Genomic DNA, 20,265 nt, shown 5'->3' on the forward strand with positions numbered 1-20,265 from the left:
TCAGCCAATTCCTTGCTCCCACTGTCTATGATGCCTTATTGTTATTATTGTTGTTATTAAACTGGATTTGGGAGCCAGCGTCCTTCTATGTCGCACCACCGCACGCCGACCCGTTGGAATTAAGCGGGGATCAAGCAGCGGATCCCGATGGCATGGACACTTGTGCGAGGTCCGCCGCGCTGTCGAGCCACTGGAGCCCCCTTGCCGTCTCCTCCTCCTCAGCCAACCCAGCTCCGTCGCCATCGTCCCGCAGCCCCGGGAGCCCCGCCGCCGCCGCCGCAGCAGCAGCAGCAGCAGCAGCAGCAGCAGCAGCACCGCCAGCAGCCACTCGCGAGCCACAGCAGGCGGCATGAGGCTTGAGTCGCTCGCATCTCTATCCATGCTGCTCATCGGGGTCTCATTCGCCTGCTACCCCCCGACTTCGGATTCCCTACAGGACCGGGCGTACAGGTCGGCCGTGGTGATCGAGGGCAAGGTGCAGTCCACGCCGGGGAACGCCTCCGCCGAGCCTCCGTCGCAGCCCGGCGTGCACGTCAAAGTGCTGGACGTGTGGCCCCTTCACAGTGGGGGACTGGAGCCCGAGCAGCTCGTCACCGTGCTGGGGGAGTTCGGGTCGGAGGCTCCGTGCGCCGACGTGCAGAAGAACCGCAAGTACATCTTTTTCATGGAGCCCACGGAAGCGCCGCTGGTCTATAAGGCTTCATTTGCGCCCCTGGACGCGAGCGGGAAGAGTCTCAAGAAGGATGTTGGCAAGATTTTGTGTGAGGACTGCGGTAAGTGGGATCATGTATTGGGGATTACCGGTGAACCCGGAAGAAAAGCATACTAGCACAGGTTTGGGGGCTTCGTGGGCAACATCATATCTGGGATACGCTTGAATTGTAGCTCCCACAGAGTCGATGTAGTGTTTGGATTCAGTGGGTTGCACATATGTTCCTTAAGGGCGTCTATGCAGCAATTTTCGACAACTCTCGCAGGCTCCCATAGCCCACATGATCAATCAAACTCTCTTTCTCTCTGCTCAGCTGCATCACACATGCGCCTCGCACTGTTGCTTGTGTGCAATTGCACTTTGTGGGGATCAAACTATCTGCATCCTGCAATACCCCCCTCCACTGTGGAACATCCACTGCATAGTTTTAATACCCCAAGTGTCCTCTCACACTACGCTGCTTTCTAACCTTGCAGTCCTATAGGACACATTTGCATCCTAATAGGGCTTGGCCCCTGTTTCAGCACCAGGGACAGCGGCCGGTGGCACACGATCACGCTGCTCCAAGCAAATTACTTCCTGAGGTATATTTAGGTTCACACCTAGTTTAATGCTGTAATAGCATTCCATTTGACGTAGCTTATCTGTTGTACTATTGGGAAAGCAGACTCAATGTCTACTTGTAGATAGTGTTGCTGTACTTTCCTGAAATGAAGTGTACATACCAAATTTAAACTCCTCTTTTTAGAACATATGATCAAGCATTATTATATTGACACTAACTGAGTCACTGACGGTGACTCTGCAGCGTGATGCAGGCAGCTTGGTCACAGTTCCCACTCGGTAACGTGTGAATGTGAATATGAACGGTTGCCTGTCGACATGTGCCTGTGATTGACTTGTGACCAGTTCTGGGTGTTGTCTGCCCAATAAGATAAGCGGTAAAGAAAATGAGTGGATCGATGTTAATCCAAATTCTTATTTCAGATATATTTGTCTTTCTTTCATTCTTTCTTTTTCTTTCTTTCTTTCTTTCTTTCTTTCTTTCACCCCCTTTAAAATAAAGTGTCACAACAGGTCAAATTTGGTGGATTTGGTCAGTGTGTTGGGAGGCTCGGTGGTTACTGGTTAGCTCATCTGCTTCACAATTAAAAGGTCTTGGGTTAAAATCTTGGCTCAGACCAATCTGATTGAACTTTTGCATCCCTTTGGTTGCATGGGTTTTCTGCAGGTATACACCAGCTCCTTTCCTCATTCCCCAAACATGCATGTTAGATTAATTAAAGAGAAAATTGTCCAGAGGTGTGAATGTGCATGTGAATGGTTGTGTTTCTACAATATAATACATATGCCCTGCAATTGGCTGGCGAACAGTCCAGGATGTAAAACGCTGCAAGACCAAAGTTAGCTGGGATATGCTCCAGCTCACCTACGACCCGCTTGACCGGTATAGGAAATGGGTGGATGGTCAGTGTGTTTTTGTTTTCGGGTAGTAGTCCAAGTGCATTTGTGCTGGTAGTCGCTGATGTAATTTGTGCTGCTTTGCATGTCGTACAAGGGAAAAGATTTTCGTAAGTTAATTGGCCTATTGATTAAACACAACGCACTGCTGTTGGTTGCAGAAGTAAGCACATAGATTCATTTATATGCAAGTGTGTATGTAGCATTTTTTTTGTTTACAAATTGTTGAGTATCAGAATTCAGCAGGTGTTCTGCCACTGAGTGTGGCAACCTCTCAGTGATGTCTCAAATTACACACACAGTGTATTCCGCACTCCTTGGCAGGGTAAAACAAGTATCTACCTCTCAAATTATAGTGACAGGTCCTGTAACTGGGTCTCAAACAGCTTCTAGTACTTGTCACAGTGACACCTGCAAAGGCCTGTAACACTGCATCAGAATGGAAGAATGGGAAGCAGCTCTTCTTGTATTCCGTCATGGTACCGGGCAATTTAAAAGTGCACATGTCCTTAAAATAGTCATATCCTGACATAATTTTGCATAGTCATTTTAACTTGGTACTTACGAACATAATATGCCCTGTCCTGTTGCCTTCTTAAATTCTTAAATCCTCTTAGCGTGTACCCACAAGACATAAATGCTCCCCTTTTCTCCCTTTTGCCACACTTACTCCATTGTCCTGCCTTTTTAACTCATGTCCCAATTAGAGAGGTAACACCAAATGGATCTTATCGCCTAAAATCCCCCAATGACATATTTTGCCAAACAGTGAATATTGTCAGTAAGTGTTAAAAAAAAGTCACCTCATTACTGTATTTCTCATATAGTGTTTTTTGATACCCAACTTCAGAGAGAACCAGGTGGTTATTAGGGGGAGGCATATATTCTTTATCCTCTGCAAAGAACAACTAATATTACTGCAGCATACTAAATTTTGACCACCATCTCCATGTATGGTTGTATTACTCTGCCCCCATGTGGCCACGTCTGGGCACGAACAAATTGAAACAAAAAATGGGGCAAAACCGGTTTTATTTATTCATTTAGTCATGTTATCACTGTATGTTTTTTTTTTTTTTTTTTATAAAGTACATTACTGTAGTGTTATGTTTCTTTAAAAAGAAAAAAAATTGGGTTGTTTTTTATGATGAGGCTGGAAATGATTTCAAAAGATGATTTGAGGGCTGTGGGCGTGTCTGCTGAATGCAATGAAACCACGTCCTCGCTGTTAATCAAATACCACACATCGATCTTACCTACATATCCCTACATGTAATGAAAATATACCCGCTTAAAGCCTCTGGTGGCGAGAATATATGCCACCGGGTCATCGCAAGGCTTTCAACAGGTAAGGTTAGGGTTGGGTTAGGTAAGGTAACAGGTCAGTTGTGGCAGAGTGTTTATTAGAAGCTATTTCGGTCACTATTTGACAAAATACAGTATGAGAATCCAAACTTTTGCCATGTCCAACCCTAAGGCCCTGGAATAATTTTATTATGTAAAAATTGGTATAAAGTAGACCGCAACAGAGCCCAGACCTTGTATCATTGAGGAGCTTATCGCTTGTGTAAGTCATAGCTACACTCACCATGCTGAACCTTCTCTTCTCCGCTGTCAGGACAATTCATGACAAAGCCATTCCCAAAACTAGACAAACAGTCAGTCACCTGACAGTCTCTATTCCCCACCAGTCTCCTCTGTTTACTCATCAAAAATGCTGATTCATCATATCTGTTATCATCACATCTCTTTTCCCTGATATTTTGAATAATTATCAAAACAATTTTTTGGCAGTGCATTTTACCCAGACCCAAACACTGGGTCCAGACTTAAAACAGTGCTCAGCCTTAAAGCTTGTGCTGTATATTCCCACTTGTGCAGGGTTGCACATGCTCCCCAGTGTGTTAACAATAGGACTGTACATACTGTACAGGTCTCCACAGGATATCCTTGTTGTTGTCTGGTTTCTAAGGGCTGTTGAGATAGAGGTGCTCTGGTCGCACCATTAGAGAATCAAAGTCCATGCAACAAATTCATTCCAAAACAAAAAAAATATTATTATGATCAATACACTCACCAGCTCCTTGAACAATATAATTACATGTTTATTATTATGTTTTTAGTTTACAGTGATGTAGAACGGTGCTGCATATGGAGAGCTACAGTGGATATAAACATTCTACACACCCCTGTTCAAACACCATTTTTTTATATATACTGTAAAAAAAAAAAAAAAAAAAAAGTATTTTCAAAACTTTTTATACCATTAATGTACCTATAACGTGTACAACTCAGTTATTTTTCCTTTCTTTTCAAGAAGGGAATTAAAGATAAACAACTGAAATACTGTGATTGCGCTGTGTTCAATTTAACAAATCACATTAAATTACATTTTGTTGAATTTGTTATGGTCCAGTGAAACCAAAGTTGAAGTTTTTGGCCATAATTCCAAAAGGTATGTTTGGCGCAAACACAACACTGCTCATAACAAAAAAAAAAAAAAAAAAAAAAGGACACCATGCCTACAGTGAAGAATGTTGGTGGCAGCATCACACTTTGGGGCTGTTTTTCTTCAGCTGGAATTGGGGCCTGAGATAAGGTGGAAGGAATTATGAACAGTTCAAAATAGCTTAACACACACTGTGTAAACCTTTTATATCCTCTGTATTTCAAATGTTCTGATCACCTAATTAGATACATGAAAGAGGTAAGGATACTGTAAAAAGCTGTGAGATAGAGCAATTGTACACCACTCCAAATTACATCCACAATAATATTTTTGACATTAATAGCACTCTGACAGAGTCAGCCAAAACTGAGAATTAATATCATTGTAAAAGCAACATTTAGATGCAGCTCTTAGATGTCATTCATTTGTGTCTGATATGAAACAATACTGCAATAACTGAGTGTAAATGGTATGTGTGACACCATAGTAGTCAAAATACTGTAAAATACTATTTAGTCTAGCATGTTCCCACAAGGCTATGCCTGAATTAGAAGTCTGCCTAATGAGACACATGTGTGGGTAACCCCCCCATTTTCCCTCCTAGACCCTGTGGGGAGAAATCATTTTTCACTTTATTTGTGTGTGTGTGTGTGTATGCATGCAGAAAGATGGGAGCACTGACTCACATTTCTGCGCAAAAACAGCACTTAGCATCTACTACACCAGCATCCTACTGATAATTAAAAATGCAAAAATCATTCTGATTCATTCCATTGCTCATGAAGGCTACTGCTTTATTGGGAGTAGTAGATGAGTGTAAAAGTGTTGTTGCGCGCTCCGTCATCACAAATCTGTCCGTGGTCGCAGCTGCCGGGCCGAGGTGGTCAACGAGCAGACGTTTGCCCCCGAGCTGTGTATTGTTGTCTGAATCGAGAGCATTCCTTCGAAAAGCTTGATGCTGAAGATGAGTGACATTGACACTGTGCTGTTGCCTTGTGAGCTCTCCTACAAGCCCACAAGGTTATCTGGCAGCAGTATGAATCAACACGCGTCTACAGATTGCCCATTATCCTCTAAATATTACACTGAAGGGCAATTTAGCCAACAGTGGTTGATGGTGACAAAGGTGCTCATTTAGTGGATTTCACCTCAGAGATTGTACTCCAGCACAGGATGTTTGCTGAGATAAGAATGATTGAAATGTTTATGACTGCCAGTGCTGCAGTGCCTCTTGTCCAGGCCAGAGATTGAGGCTAATGGGAGTGACCAGCTGGGTGCACAGATCTCTCTCCATTTACATTGACACTATAGCTTTGTGTCGGTTGTTTATGTTCATTCTTGTAGAATCTCTGTCCTATTAATCTTTGCTTCTCTGTTGTTGCAAGATAACTTGATGAATGGAAAAAAAGAACTGGGCCATTCCAAATAACTCCCCCCCTCATTTTCTGTCTTGTTCACTTTAAGGGCCATTTCAAAGGAGAGATTTTTGCAAGCTACAATTTTTATATAGTGAGCATATTTAGTGTGTAAAAATAAACATTTCCAGGTAAACGTCCTGATGATGGCTGTCAAAAAGGAAGTGTGTGCTGAGAATACAAGCTTGAATAGCAATGGACTTTAATAATCCTTGAAATTTATAAATCCACACTTTGGGTATCAATAAGCTTTTAAACTTGCAACATACATGTATAGTCAATGACATTAGTCTTGTTTAGTAGCTGTACACATAGTGAGTGAAAATAATGTTGCTGCCCAATGGAAGGCAGTGGTCATGGTCAAATCCAGTGACTCAAATTCTGTAAATTGCTGACCTTGCTGCTTCAGTTTTCATGTTTTAGTAGTCGTTAAGTTAGTAGTTTGGGCGTTTGATTTTTATTAAACAAAGACATATCTGAATTATGCTAATCATATCTAAAATTTGTAAACAGCAATTATGCATATTTAGTTTGCCACTGCATGTTATTTGCCGTGGCTTATGTAGGAATCACTATTTGTGTGAAGATTAGTGCAGGGCATGTCCATGGCCACTCCTGTAAAAAAAAACAAAAAAGCAGTAATACCACTTTTTAAGGAGGTCAGGTCTTTAATTACGTGTTCCTTGTCAGCCGGGTCCAATTGTCAACTCGTCTTTGTCAAACCTTGAGGGATTGTTTCTCTTTGTGAGGCTGAGGACATCGAATCCAAGATGTTTGGACTAGCTGAGGTTATAGGTCACGTGGGTACATGTTTTTTGTCAGCTCTCTACTTGTTGAAACTTTCAAATAACATGCTTGTCACACTTAAGTTCACTACACTCTGTCGTTTGGTACTGTTTTTTTTTATACTTTAGAACTTCTATTTGATAGATTAACATATTTAACAATTTGTTTATTATTTATTACATTTAGTTTGTTATTGTTGGAGTTTACAGTGGTGTAGAATGGCACTGTATAATACTAATAGCTGTTTTTCTATAATATGTTGAGATGTCTGTCTGATATCTGACAGTGTCAATCGAAATTCAGCATTGTTATCCTTTAGTCATTTCTTCATTCAAATTTCTGCTTGAGTTAAATCTAAAGTCACTGATATTGTATGGGTAAACTTTCTGGACATGTGAACTCATGTTAAAAAAAAAACTTGTTCTTATAGAATATACCTAAAACAAATTGTTGAAGACAAAAAGGTACTTGCACAGTTAATTATCGAACTAATTAGTATATTAGCAGAAACGTCAGACATTTCGACATGGAGGCATGCAGCATCTCGAGAGTCTGGTCCTGAGGGGGTCTCCAAGATGGATTTTTATACTGTACCTTCCCACATGCAAATGATCCAATCAATGCACATACTATAGATAGGCAAAGCCAGATGGTGAAGGAAAGGAATATTGGTCATCAGGTGCGTCTCAAAATGGTGTTTGTAGGCTATTGTCCTTGATTAGACAAACTGGAGTCGCTTCTTGTGTTTTCTAATTAAACTCAGTGACGGTGTGAATGTGAGTGTGAATGGTTGTCTGTCTGTGTACGTTCACTGTGATTGACTGACTGAAGTCAGCAATGATAGGCTCCAGGTGTCACAAGCCTGAAGAAGATAAGCGGTATCGAAAATAGAGAATTAAATTTATAAATTTTCATGGAAAAGTTGGTGCACTCAGAACATCTACAAAGTTCCTAAAAGTGGCCCAAAAATTCCAAGGCTGGGAAACCAACATACTAGGTGTGTCAGAAAAGTTTTAGGACTTTTGTCATAAGAGATATTTTTTGAAACCAAACTATGTGTTTTCCACCTTCAATTTTGCGAGAAAATCCACTAGCACATCTCAAGACATTATGCGCCGTTTGCTTCGTTCAGTGAGCGAGACGAGGCAAGGGTTGTGGCAGGATAACTCGTGGCTGCTTCACCATGACAACGCGCCTGCTCACCTTGCGCTGAGCATCTGACAAGTCCTGGCTGAGAAGAACATCACCGTGCAGGCGCAACCTCCCAGCCTGGCTACGTGTGATTTTATTTTTTCTCCTTCCCAAGTTCAAAGGGGTCATCAACTGAACCTGTTTTGAAGACTTGGGCGACATCAAGATAGCCATGACCACAGTGCTGCGGAGAAACCCGGAAGAATTCTTCCAGAAATGCTTAAAAGCGTGGCAAAAAAGCTGAAAATATGTGTTACACTTGAGGGGTATTGCTCCAAAGGGGAAAACCTGCAGATTGTTCATCTTTTGTGACACCAATCCTGTGACTTTTTGACACACCTCATATGCATTGAAAATCCAACTACCGTAAGACACAGAAGCCTAATGCAAGAAGAATCTTTAGCTTTGATTTAGCACATAGCAATTAGGCACGTAATAAAAGCTTTTGACATTACACCAAACTGAATTTATCACTCCCTAATATGGCGCTTAGTCACCACTCCATGCATGGACCCTAAGTACTTGCACTTTAGTTCTACACGGGTGATTTAACAAGTCTTCTGTGGATATTTTTCCATCCTCGTGAATGTCTGTTAACATGCCCTTTGACTTCACACACAGCAAAGCAATGCTTTGGATGATTATACATTTCCATGCCATAATACAGACATAATGTCTGGGCTTGTGGGAAATAATGAGCTTTCTCGAGGTTCAGCTGGATGAGAACTATGAGAAAAAGTTTGAAATGCCAAGCACTTTAAAAGCTGCAATTTAATATTAAATTAATCGTAGTGAGTGTGACGCATAACTGTAAAACACTTCAGTGGAGTTTAAAGAAATGAACACATTTGTTAAGTAGAGAATGAGCAGGTCTGCACGACAATTATCTTTCTTTTGGAGCATGTTAAACCTCTTAGTGTTTTCCCATTTGTGATCAAAATAGGTACGTACAATGTACATTTACCGACTAATTCTGTAAATGTGTTTACAAAGCAACATTTATTTGTCCGAAAATCCTTTGTTTGTACTGTATCTTGCTTGTACTGTAGCAACACTGCACTTGGTAAACAGCTGGCAGAATCATCCATTGGACAGAAAAGAAGGATTGTGATAGTGTGAAGGGAGATTAGTATTACAATTACAATAATTACCCTGATTTATAATCTCCTCCTAATCTCTATATTGAATTAATAGAAAGGATGAAAGCTGCTTTCGGAACAGTAAAACTGTCTCGTGTTGCTTTTGTATGCATTTTTATTTCATGGAAATAATTTTGGCAATATTTTCAGTATGATGCAATGCAGTTCTTCACCACTAAAAACTACAACCATAATAGTAAAAATATTACAAACCCCAATTCCAATGAAGTTGGGACGTTGTGTAAAAGTAAATAAAAACAGAATAAAATGATTTCCAAATCATTTTCAACCTATATCCCTTGTGTTGTCTTGCAGGTCAAAAGTGATCCACTGCCATGTTTAACTGTAGAAAAAAATACCTTAGACTATCTTTTTCCAACTTAAAATTTTATGACTTTTCCTAAAGGGGCCCCATCATTAGAAAAGTGATACTTTCTTTTTGTTTATGTTTCCATGTGGGCTGTACACCACTAGGGTACAAAGGTTGTCTTATGGGTCATTTTTGACCCGTGAATTATAAACGCATTTAAACACCAGTAAAAAAGTTCAAAGGCCAAACACAAACTCTTTCTAATACACGCACACACACGCACACACACACACACACACACACACACACACGTCCAAGAAACTGGATTGGTGTACGAATTGAACTGACATTTGACCTGCAGCTGCACTCTTGAGCTGCAACTAACCCCTTACATCATACAAGCTTCCAAAGAAAACAAAACACATAATCAAAACTAAATCAGTATGGAGGATATAAAGGTATACTGAATCAAATGACCCCTAGTTGGATCCTTGGTGAAGCCATGAGTAGACGTTTCACTGTCCAACAGGTCCTGGATGAGAGATTTTCAGGAGCTCAGGAGGAACAAGAGGATGAAGATGTATCTGAAGAGGAAGATGTGGAGGAATACAACCCAGAGGATGATGCATCTTCAGATGAAGAAGAAGAGGAAATCCCTCAAACTGATGGAGAAATATTGTTAAAGAACAGCAAAATTGCATGGTCCCCATCAAATTCAGACAGCAACCAGGGAAGAACAGCAGCACCAAACATCATAAGGATGACTCCAGGGCCAACAAGGCTGCCCATGTCCAGGACATTTCATCTACCTTTCTCCTGTTCATCACACCAACCATTGAAAAAATCATCCAGTAGAATAAAAATTTGGAGGGTTTCCGGAAACATGGAGAAAACTGGAAAAATATGCATGAGCTTGACCTGCGTGGCTACACAGGGCGTTTGATATTAGCAGGTGGATATAGGTCCCGTGGCAAGGCTACATATACTCTCTGGGATGTAGAGAGTGGCAGGGCAATTTTTGGTGCCACAATGCCGCTGAAAATCTTTTTCAAAAAGGCTGATATTTGACAACCGTGAGTCAAGATCAGCAAGGCGTGTGACGGACAAACTGGCAGCCATCAGAGAGGTCTGGGACAAGTGAGTTGAGCATCTCCCATACCTCTACAACCCTAGGCTTGAAGTCAAAGTAGATGAGCAGTTGGTTCAATTCAAAGGTAACTTTTTATTTTCATATATGCAATGTTACTAACCTGAAATATTTTTTATTTCATTGTGATGTAACATCCTTGATTCATGCAATTTTCCGTGACACTCACACTCAGTGATTGTAATTTCTTCTTTTTTTTTTTTTTTGAAATCAACAGGTCGCTGTCCTTTCCAGCAGTATATGCCAAGCAAGCCAGCAAAATATGGCATCAAACTATGGGTTTTACATTATGGATTTAAAATTCAATTCAGCTGCTTTATTTGGGGGCTTTGGTAGGGCGGGTCATGTTTGACCCGTAGGACAAGGGAAGGAAACAGAATGTTAAGATCACACAAGGAATATTCATTAGAATACACTACAAACACAAGATATTTAATGTGTAAAGCTTCTCTGGGCTTGAGCTCATCCGAAATGGGCTGACGCAAAGTGGAAAAGTGTGCTGTGGCCTGACGAGTCCACATTTCAAATTGGAAATTGTGTCCTCTGGGCCAAAGAGGAAAAGGACCATGTGGATTGTTCTCAGTGCAAAGTTCAAAAGCCAGTATCAGCGATGATGTGGTGGTGTGTTAGTGCCCACGGCATGGGTAACTTGTAATCTGTGAAGGCACCATTAATGCTGAAAGGTACAGTACATATGGGTTTTGGAGCAACATTTGCTGCCATCCAAGCAATGTCTTTTTCAGAGACGCCCCATCTTATTTCGGCAAGACAATGCCAAGCCACATTCTGCACGTTACAACAGCGTGGCTTCAGAGTAAAAGAGTGTGAGTACTCGACTGGCCTGCCAGCAGTCCAGACCTGTCTCCCATTGCAAATTTGTGGAGCATTACCAAAGCGCAAAATACGACAACAGAGACCATGGACTGTTGAGCAACTCAAGTTGTACATTAAGCAAGAATTGGAAAAAATTCCACCTACAAAGTATCAACAATGACAGTAATAAACATGCCCTGTCCTAGCTTTTTTGGAACGTGTTGGAGGGATCAAATTCAAAATGAGTATTTGCAAAAAGGTTATCAGTTTGAACATTACATCTCTCGTCTTTGTCATGTATAGTAATTGAATAGGTTGAAAGGGATTTGCAAATCATTGTATTGTTTTCAATTACGTTTAACAAAACGACCCTTCATTGGAATTGAGGTTGTATTAAAATTAATCTCCCTAATAGTGGAAATTGAAAATGCCCATCCTTCTATTTTCTGTAGTGCTTGTCCTTATTAGGGTTGCCCGTGAGCTGGAGCTTATCCCATCTGACGTGAGGTGGTGTTCACTCTGGACTGGTCACCAGTCATTCGGAGAATTAAAAAAATTCTTCATTTTTATTATCATTATACAGCTTATAATGATCTAATTCAATTGTGTAGTAATATTGTGACCACTGAGTATAGACCACTACACTACTTATTACTGTGCTTATTTCCATGCATTTTAAATTGAAGGGAACCTGAGACTGCACCACTAGTCTTTAATGTTGTAAAGCCAAAGGTTTGTAATACACTAATAACTAATAATGGGATATCATTAAAAAGTCACCTCATAATTTTACTGCTGCATACCATTATTACTATATAATTTAATAAAATACTCATAACCTGTTTTTAAAAAAAAACTTGTTTCATTTGCAATTAACGTATAATTATAACTTTGATTGTGAAAAACTACAATATTTAGGCCTTTGCCGTTACAGTTTACAACTTCTTTTCTGCTTCTCCAGCATTGAGGCAGACTCTTTAACCCACTGAAGAATGTTGCCTTCACCACCATGAGGCAGTATATGATCAGTATCAGGGCGCACTAGAAAGTTGCAAAGGAAGGGCCTGTTGGGAACCTCAGCAGTTGTTTGACTCGATGAGCCACACTGAAGAGTCCATAGTCGTGCAGTCCAGGAGATATGCGCAGGATAACAGCCGTGAAATTCACTGCCATTTGGATGCTTCTTTGTTCATCAAAGACAGTCATATTTCCATTTTGGGGGCTCTTGCTGTTAGTATTGCAGGCAGCTATAAACAGACATGCTTCTGTGACTCAACTAACGGTAATGGTGTCCCTCAGGGACGAGCAACCCCGGACACTTTTGAGCCGTTGCCAAAAAGATCCAAGTCGTTAAGTTTGAGGGTGAGATATAAATGTCAATGACTTACCTCATGTCTGCATTTCACCAGAATACAAAACTGCTGTAACTTTTAAATGCAGCACTATTAATTGGACTACTATAAAAATAGCAACTACCATTTATAAACCTCAAATAGGCAATAGAAAAAGATCATGAACCTGCCACATGACAAAAATAATGCTATAATGCAAAACAAACTAACTACAGGATAAATATACGCTTCAAAACAGAGAGGGTCATATGACAATTTACTGTACTGTATAGTGTAATTGCCTTACCTAGTGGAGAAGTTGGCATCATGTTTGTTAAAATCGAAAGAGATACCAGTTTGGGCTCATGTTTGGATATAGTGCTGTTATAAAAACACACAATGCAAATATGTTCCAAATAAAACCGTGACCTTTGTTTTGCAAACGCAAAAAATTATATGTGGCGTGAACAAACGACAACAGATCCTATGCATCATCGCTGTTAACTGTGTATATACGTAGAATGGCCTTTTTCTCTGCTCCGCTTCTCTGTGTGTGTTTTGTATCTTTACAAATTGTGTCCTCCCGCTTTGTGAAGGCAGTTATGTTTACCCCGCCTTTTGAATCATTCAGTAATTTGCAGCTATCTTGGGCTGCAATACACTTCCGTCACAGACTGCAGCTAGTGCATGTAATTAAATATTGAAAACATTATTTTTTTCTCTGCACACAGCTCAAGAGGTGGTTGATAAAATTAACCCTTTTAAATTCCAAGAACAAGAACAACAGTGATGGTTTGCATAAAAGATGGCTGGGATGGATAGATACAATTTAGTTGAAAGTATTATTTCAAAAGCACTGAAGCTTGACACAGAGGTTTACAGGAAATCAATGTATGCTGGTATTGCCTCATAAAGGAAATTGTTTTAAAAATTAAATGTTATATAACATTAGAAGTGCAGGATTCAACTCCCCCCAAAATGTCAAGCCCTTCTGCAACACCAACATGGCAACTTGATTTGCTAAAATTGCTATGTTGTTATGTGAGCTATATAAGAACCTGTAAAGTGATTTTGGTGATTTGGTTCATAATACATTAAATATATTTGAAGATACATGCTGAAAACATACAGTATTCAAATACTGAATACAAATTAGTACTGGATTGTTGCGATATAGCATTAAACTCTTTTTCACCATTTCAGTTGTCTGGATTTTTTTCGGGCGTGTACCAAGTACACACATGGGCTTTCTGACATGAGTCGACCCTCCCCCACTATAGCTACAGTATGAGTACTGAACGCCGCCGGTCCATCAGCGGTTATCCATCGCAATTGTGAATTACTTACAATGAATAATTGTAATAATAACTTCCATTTCCACAACTACTGAATGCAATTAGCTTGCTAACTCGCTAATAAGTCACCGCCTCACCGCCTTGCTTTTGTGTCATGTGGGTTCACATAACAGAGACACTTCAGGGAAAGTTAACTGTTTATCAAACATGCAGCACACATCAATCAGCCTATGGGTCACACTGCAGACATTTGAGCACATACTGTACGAATTATTTGAGTGACAGGTGAAAGCCAAGTGAGGCGTGTTTTCAGCGTATTCATCAGACATGCACACAGCATCGGAAAGTTGAGAGAATGTCTAGATTTTTTGCCATTTTGAAGCCTTATCTACAACCCCAATTCCAATGAAGTTGAGATGTTGTGTTAAACATAAATAAAAACAGAATACAATGATTTGCAAGTCATGTTTAACCTTTATTTAATTTAATACACTACAAAGACAAGATATTTAATGTTCAAACTGATAAACTTCATTGTTTTTAGCAAATAATCATTAACTTAGAATTTTATGGCTGCAACACGTTCCAAAAAAGCTGGGACAGGTGGCAGAAACGACTGAGAAAGTTGAGGAATGCTCATCAAACACCTGTTTGGAACATCCCACAGGTGAACAGGCTAATTGGGAACAGGTGGGTGCCATGATTGGGTATAAAAGGAGCTTCCCTGAATTGCTCAGTCATTCACAGGCAAAGATAAGGCGAGGTTCACCACCTCTTTGTGAACACGTGAGTGAGAAAATAGTCGAACAGTTTCAGGACAATGTTCCTCAACGTACAATTGCAAGGAATTTAGGGATTTCATCATCTATGGTCCATAATATCATCGAAAGGTTCAGAGAATCTGGAGAAATCACTGCATGTAAGCGGCAAGGCCGAAAACCAACATTAAATGCCCGTGATCTTCGATCCCTCAGGCGACACTGCATCAAAAACAGACATCAATGTGTAAAGGATATCACCACATGGGCTCAGGAACACTTCAGAAAACCAATGTCACTAAATACAGTTCGGCGCTACATCCGTAAGTGCAACTTGAAACTCTACTATGCAAAGCAATAGCCATTTATCAACAACACCCAGAAACGCCGCCGACTTCTCTGGGCCCGATCTCATTTAAGATGGACTGATGCAAAGTGGAAAAGTGTTCTGTGGTCCGACGAGTCCACATTACAAATTGTTTTTGGAAATTGTGGACGTCGTATCCTCCGGGCCAAAGATCAAAAAGAACCATCCGGACTGTTATGGACGCCAATGGCATGGGTAACTTAAACATCTGTCAATGCACCATTAATGCTAAAAGGTACATACAGGTTTTGGAGAAACCCTTCATTGGAATTGGGGTTTATATTAATATTAATCTCCCGAATGGTGGAAATTAAAAATGCCCATCCTTCTATTTTCTGTCCTTATTAGGGTTGGATGGAGGCTGGAGCTTATCCCATCTGACGTGAGACGGCGTACACCCTGGACTGGTCACCAGTCATTTGTGGAATTAAAAAATTTCTCAGTTCCTAAACGTTTATTGAATGTTGTTAAAAGAAAAGGTGATGTAACACAATGTTAAACATGATCCTGTCCCAGCGTTTTGAACGTGTTGCACCCATAAAATTCTAAATTAATGATTATTTTCTAAAAACAATAAAGTTTATCAGTTTGAACATTAAATATATTGTCTTTGTAGTGTATTCAATTAAATATAGGTCAAACATGATTTGCGTATTCTGTTTTTATTTATGTTTAAGACAACGTCCCATCTTCATTGGAGTTAGGGTTGTACTATTTTTTTTTATTATTCATTCAAATTTGGCAGGCTTGTTAACAACACTTCTGTGTTGTGTCAAATTTATAAGACAATTTAATTTTTCCGAGATATGAGCGTTCGTTTGGCCGATTTTGTGCTTTGATTTGTGAGCAAAAATTTGAGATGCGAGCATTGTATGGTGGAAGTGAACTCAATCAGTGCACTTCACAACAAGCAGCAATTTGGTATAATGTAAAAATCTTCAATAAAGGCTTCAAGCTGTTTAATGCCACTCCCAGTTAAAGTTTACTGTCAAACTAAAATTACAAATTGTGTATTTAAAACAATCACATAACTTCGCCTTTAAGTCTCCTATCTTAATGCTAACGCACAATGGGATATGCCATAGGCGGGCTAACAAATAGCATCTATGTGGCAAGGAATGGATATTTGAACACAAACAGTACAGCAACACAGACAGATAATATAACAACACTCACAGGCATATATTCTTTATCCCCCGCGAATGACAACTAATATTACTGCAGGTTGTCTACAGTAGTTGAGTGAAAACTCTTCTTCGTTTGTTGGCATGACTGTATTATACTGCTGCCCGGTGGCCAAGTCGCACAGACCAGAAGGAGTAGCAATGGATTAATCATGATGCACAAACATTTCTTTGCGCTCTATTTAATTACTGTATGTTATTACTGGGCGGCACGGTGGACGACTGGTTAGAGTGTCAGCTTCACAGTTCTGAGGACACGGGTTCAATCCCCGGCCCCGACTATGTGGAGTTTGCATGTTCTCCCCGTGCCTGCGTGGGCTTTCTCCGGGCACTCCGGTTTCCTCCCACATCCCAAAAAACATGCATAAATTGGAGACTCTAAATTGCCCGTAGGTGTGACTGTGAGTGCGAATGGTTGTTTGTTTGTATGTGCCCTGTGATTGGCTGGCGACCAGTTCAGGGTGTACCCCGCCTCCTGCCTGATGAAAGCTGGGATAGGCTCCAGCACGCCCGCGACCCTAGTGAGGAGAAGCGGCTCAGACAATGGATGGATGGATGGATGTTATTACCGTGTGTCATGGGTGTGTGTTCCGGTTGTTGTCTTCCCCCTGTCCCATACACACCTGCTGCTGAGAGCATCTTCACCACCTGTGCCTCGTTCACCCTAATTACCCCTTGCATTTAACCTCGTGTCTCATTCTTTCTAGTCGCCAGTTTGTTGTACCTTGTCGTCCCGTTCCAGCATTCCTTGTTTCCACGTCACAGACTCACAGTAAGACTAGACCCTGTTCCGATTATAAACCTCGCCTTTTTGCCTCACGTTTTTGGATACTGTTGCCTTTTTTGGATTGCCTGCCTGTGTACCGACCTCTGCCCGTATATTAAACCTCTCTTTTTTAAACTGTTCATTTGTTTTGGAGTCGTGCATTTTTGGGTCCTATACTCTGTTCCGTTCATGACAGAACGAACTGGCCTTAACATGGACCCAGCAGACTCAGACCCGGTGCGCAAAGCCCTTCAAGCGCAGGGTCAACGCCTCTCGAAGCAGGATGAGCAGCTTGCTGCCCTCTACCTTCATCTAAAGCAGGAATGAAATCAATGATATGTGGCCCGGCAGTACAAAATACACGCGCAATTTTGTATTTCACCACAGGATAGCAGTAAACTTGTGGCGGAACTCTCGTGGGGCCGTTTTGCGCATGATCTGTTTTTTGCCCATTTCTAAAATGGCAACTGGAAGTAAGAAAAGGAAAGTTGACAGCGAGGGCTGCCGTTTCCAGGACAAATGGAAGTCGTAATATTTTTTTCACTGAGTTTAGAAACAACTGCGTCTGCCTAATTTGCCAAGAGACTGTGGCTGTGTTCAAGGAGTTCAATATAAAGAGGCACTACCAGATGAAACATGCTAATTACGACAAGCTAACTGGAAACGAAAGTGAAAAATTGAAGCAACTGGAAGCTGGTTTAACGGCACAGCAACACTTTTTCACAAGAGCCAGTGAGTCGAATGAAAATGCAACAAAGGCTTGCCTTTTCAGTTTTCGTTGCCCGATGAGGTGGCAACGTTGATTGCCAAGCACTACAAACCTTTTACTGAGGGTGAATTTATTAAAGACTGTGTGATGAAAATAGTGGAGAACATTTGTCCTGAGAAAAAGCAACAGTTCGCCAATGTTTGCCTGGCTCGTAGCACTGTGTCACGAAGGATCGAAGAAGTTTCTTCTGATATTAAGAGACAGTTTGAGGCAGTGGAGTTTTTGTATTTTTTTGTAAACCTGTGACGAAAGCACGGATGCATCCGACACCGCTCAGTTAGTGATTTTTTTGAGAGGAGTGGACAGTGAAATGAACGTGTGTGAAGAGCGACTTGACCTCCAGAGCCTTAATGACCAAACAAGAGGGAAAGATTTATTTGCTTCTGTTTGTTCCGGCATAGATGACATAAAATTACAGTCGAATAAAATCACAGGGATTTTTACGGATGGCGCACCTGCCATGGTTGGCGAGCACAGTGGATTATCAACCCTAGTGTGTAACAAAGTAAGTGAAGAAGGAGGTAAAGCTATAAAACTCCATTGTATTATTCACTAACAAGTTCTATGTACCAAACATCTGAAATATGATCACGTTATGAAACCGATGATAAAGGCTATTACTTATATTTGCTCCAAAGCCCTGTGCCACCACCAGTTTCAACAATTTCTACTGGATATCCATGCTGAATACGAAGATGTTGTGTATCACACTGATGTAAGATGGCTCAGTCGGGGGTCTGCACTGCAGCGTTTCTACTCACTCAAAGAGGAAATTGGACAATTCTTGGCAAAAAAGGGACAACCGATGCCAGAACTAACCGATCCTGTTTGGCTGTCTGATTTTGGATTTTTAGTTGACATAACCCGACATCTGAATGCCCTGAACTTGAGCCTTGAGGGGCAAAATGCATTGATACGCCAAATGTATTCACATATTAAAGCCTTTCGGACCAAGCTGCTACTTTTCCAAACCCACCTGTCACAAACGCAGCCCAATACCACACATTTCCAATCTCTGCAAGAAATAATTACCTGTTTTCCAGCGCACAATTTCAGTGTGCAAATGAGGAGGTATGCCGCAAACATCTCAGCTCTGACTGAGGAGTTTCAACAGCGGTTCAGGGATTTTGCAACTTTTGAAAAGGAGATCATGCTTTTTTCCTCTCCCGTTTCCGTGGATCTCAGTGACGTTCCAGCCCACCTGGAGTTGGAGCTCATTGAGCTGCAGTGTGACATGGAGTGTCGCAGCCGGTACCAACAACTCCCTCTTGTCAACTTTTACCAGCAGCTGGATAAAGACAGGTTCCAAGAGATTCGTACATTTGCTAAGGAAATGTTGAGCTTGTTTGGCTCGACATACTTGTGCGAGAAGACATTCTCAGTCATGAACATGAATAAGAACCGCGTTAGGACAAGACTAAGTGACTCCCACCTGCGTGACATCTTGCACATTAAAACCACCGCTTTTGAGCCAGACCTGCCCCATTTACTGCAGTTGAGATCTCAGTATCACCCTTCACATTAATGCAAACATGTTGCTTGTTGATTCTGATTAATAAAGTTTGAGTTTGAGTAAAATTTCATAAAAATACTTTATTTTGCATTTAATTAGTTTTTATTTTAACCTTCATTTATCCAGGTCAGGCAGTTATCAGATCTACCTAGCAGCAGACAGCATAGTAAAACAAAGTAAAATAAAAATAAATACAAAAAACCCTTCCCCTAGTCAGTAGCATGTAAAATTCATGCTGGCCCGTATGACAATTTTGTTACGTCAATGTGGCCCGTGAGCCAAAACGTTTGGGCACTCCTGATCTAAAGGGACTGTCAAAGCATCAGGACAATATGATGAGACAGGTGGCCTCACAGTTTGAAGTGCTAATGAATATGGTTCAGAAGAAGGAACCAGCTGGCGCAGCACCCGACGCCGCCACTGTACCACCGTTTCCAGGTGAAGCAGTCACCATGCAGCCACCTGCCACCTCCGTTGCTGTCTGCCCACAGCTCTCTCAACCGGAGAGGTTCTCTGGAGATTCTGGGAATTTTAAGCCGTTCATCACTCAGTGCGAACTCCACTTTGAGCTGCAGGCAGCTGCCTTCCCCAACGAGTGGGCAAAAATCGCTTTTGTCATTTCCCACCTGACTGGTCGTGCGGAGGCGTGGGCTACTGCTGAATGGAGCCACAATTCCGCCGCATCTCATTCGTGGGCTTCTTTCGTAAAGACGATGGAGCAAATTTTTCAGTTTTCCACACCAGATCGTGAGGCAGCTCGCTCCCTTGTCACCTTACAACAAGGCAAGCGGAGGGTGTGAGATTACGCGATTGAGTTTTGCATTCTAGCAGCTGAGAGTCAGTGGAATATGACTATGGC

General features: G+C 41.3%; 1 protein-coding gene across 3 annotated transcripts in view; it reads left to right on the forward strand.

Moving 5' to 3' along the window:
- Positions 1-54: 54 nt before the first annotated feature.
- Positions 55-20,265, forward strand: part of nrg2a (neuregulin 2a) — a 135,897-nt gene continuing 115,686 nt past the window's right edge. For all 3 annotated transcript variants that reach the window (XM_061750850.1, XM_061750849.1, XM_061750851.1), the window contains exon 1: positions 55-773. In XM_061750850.1, coding sequence (XP_061606834.1) covers positions 350-773 — 424 coding nt within the window. In that variant the 5' untranslated portion in view covers positions 55-349. The remainder of the gene's footprint in view (positions 774-20,265) is intronic.

The sequence above is a fragment of the Phyllopteryx taeniolatus genome, chromosome 17, assembly GCF_024500385.1.
Source record: "Phyllopteryx taeniolatus isolate TA_2022b chromosome 17, UOR_Ptae_1.2, whole genome shotgun sequence".
NCBI classification, from domain to species: Eukaryota; Metazoa; Chordata; class Actinopteri; order Syngnathiformes; family Syngnathidae; genus Phyllopteryx; species Phyllopteryx taeniolatus.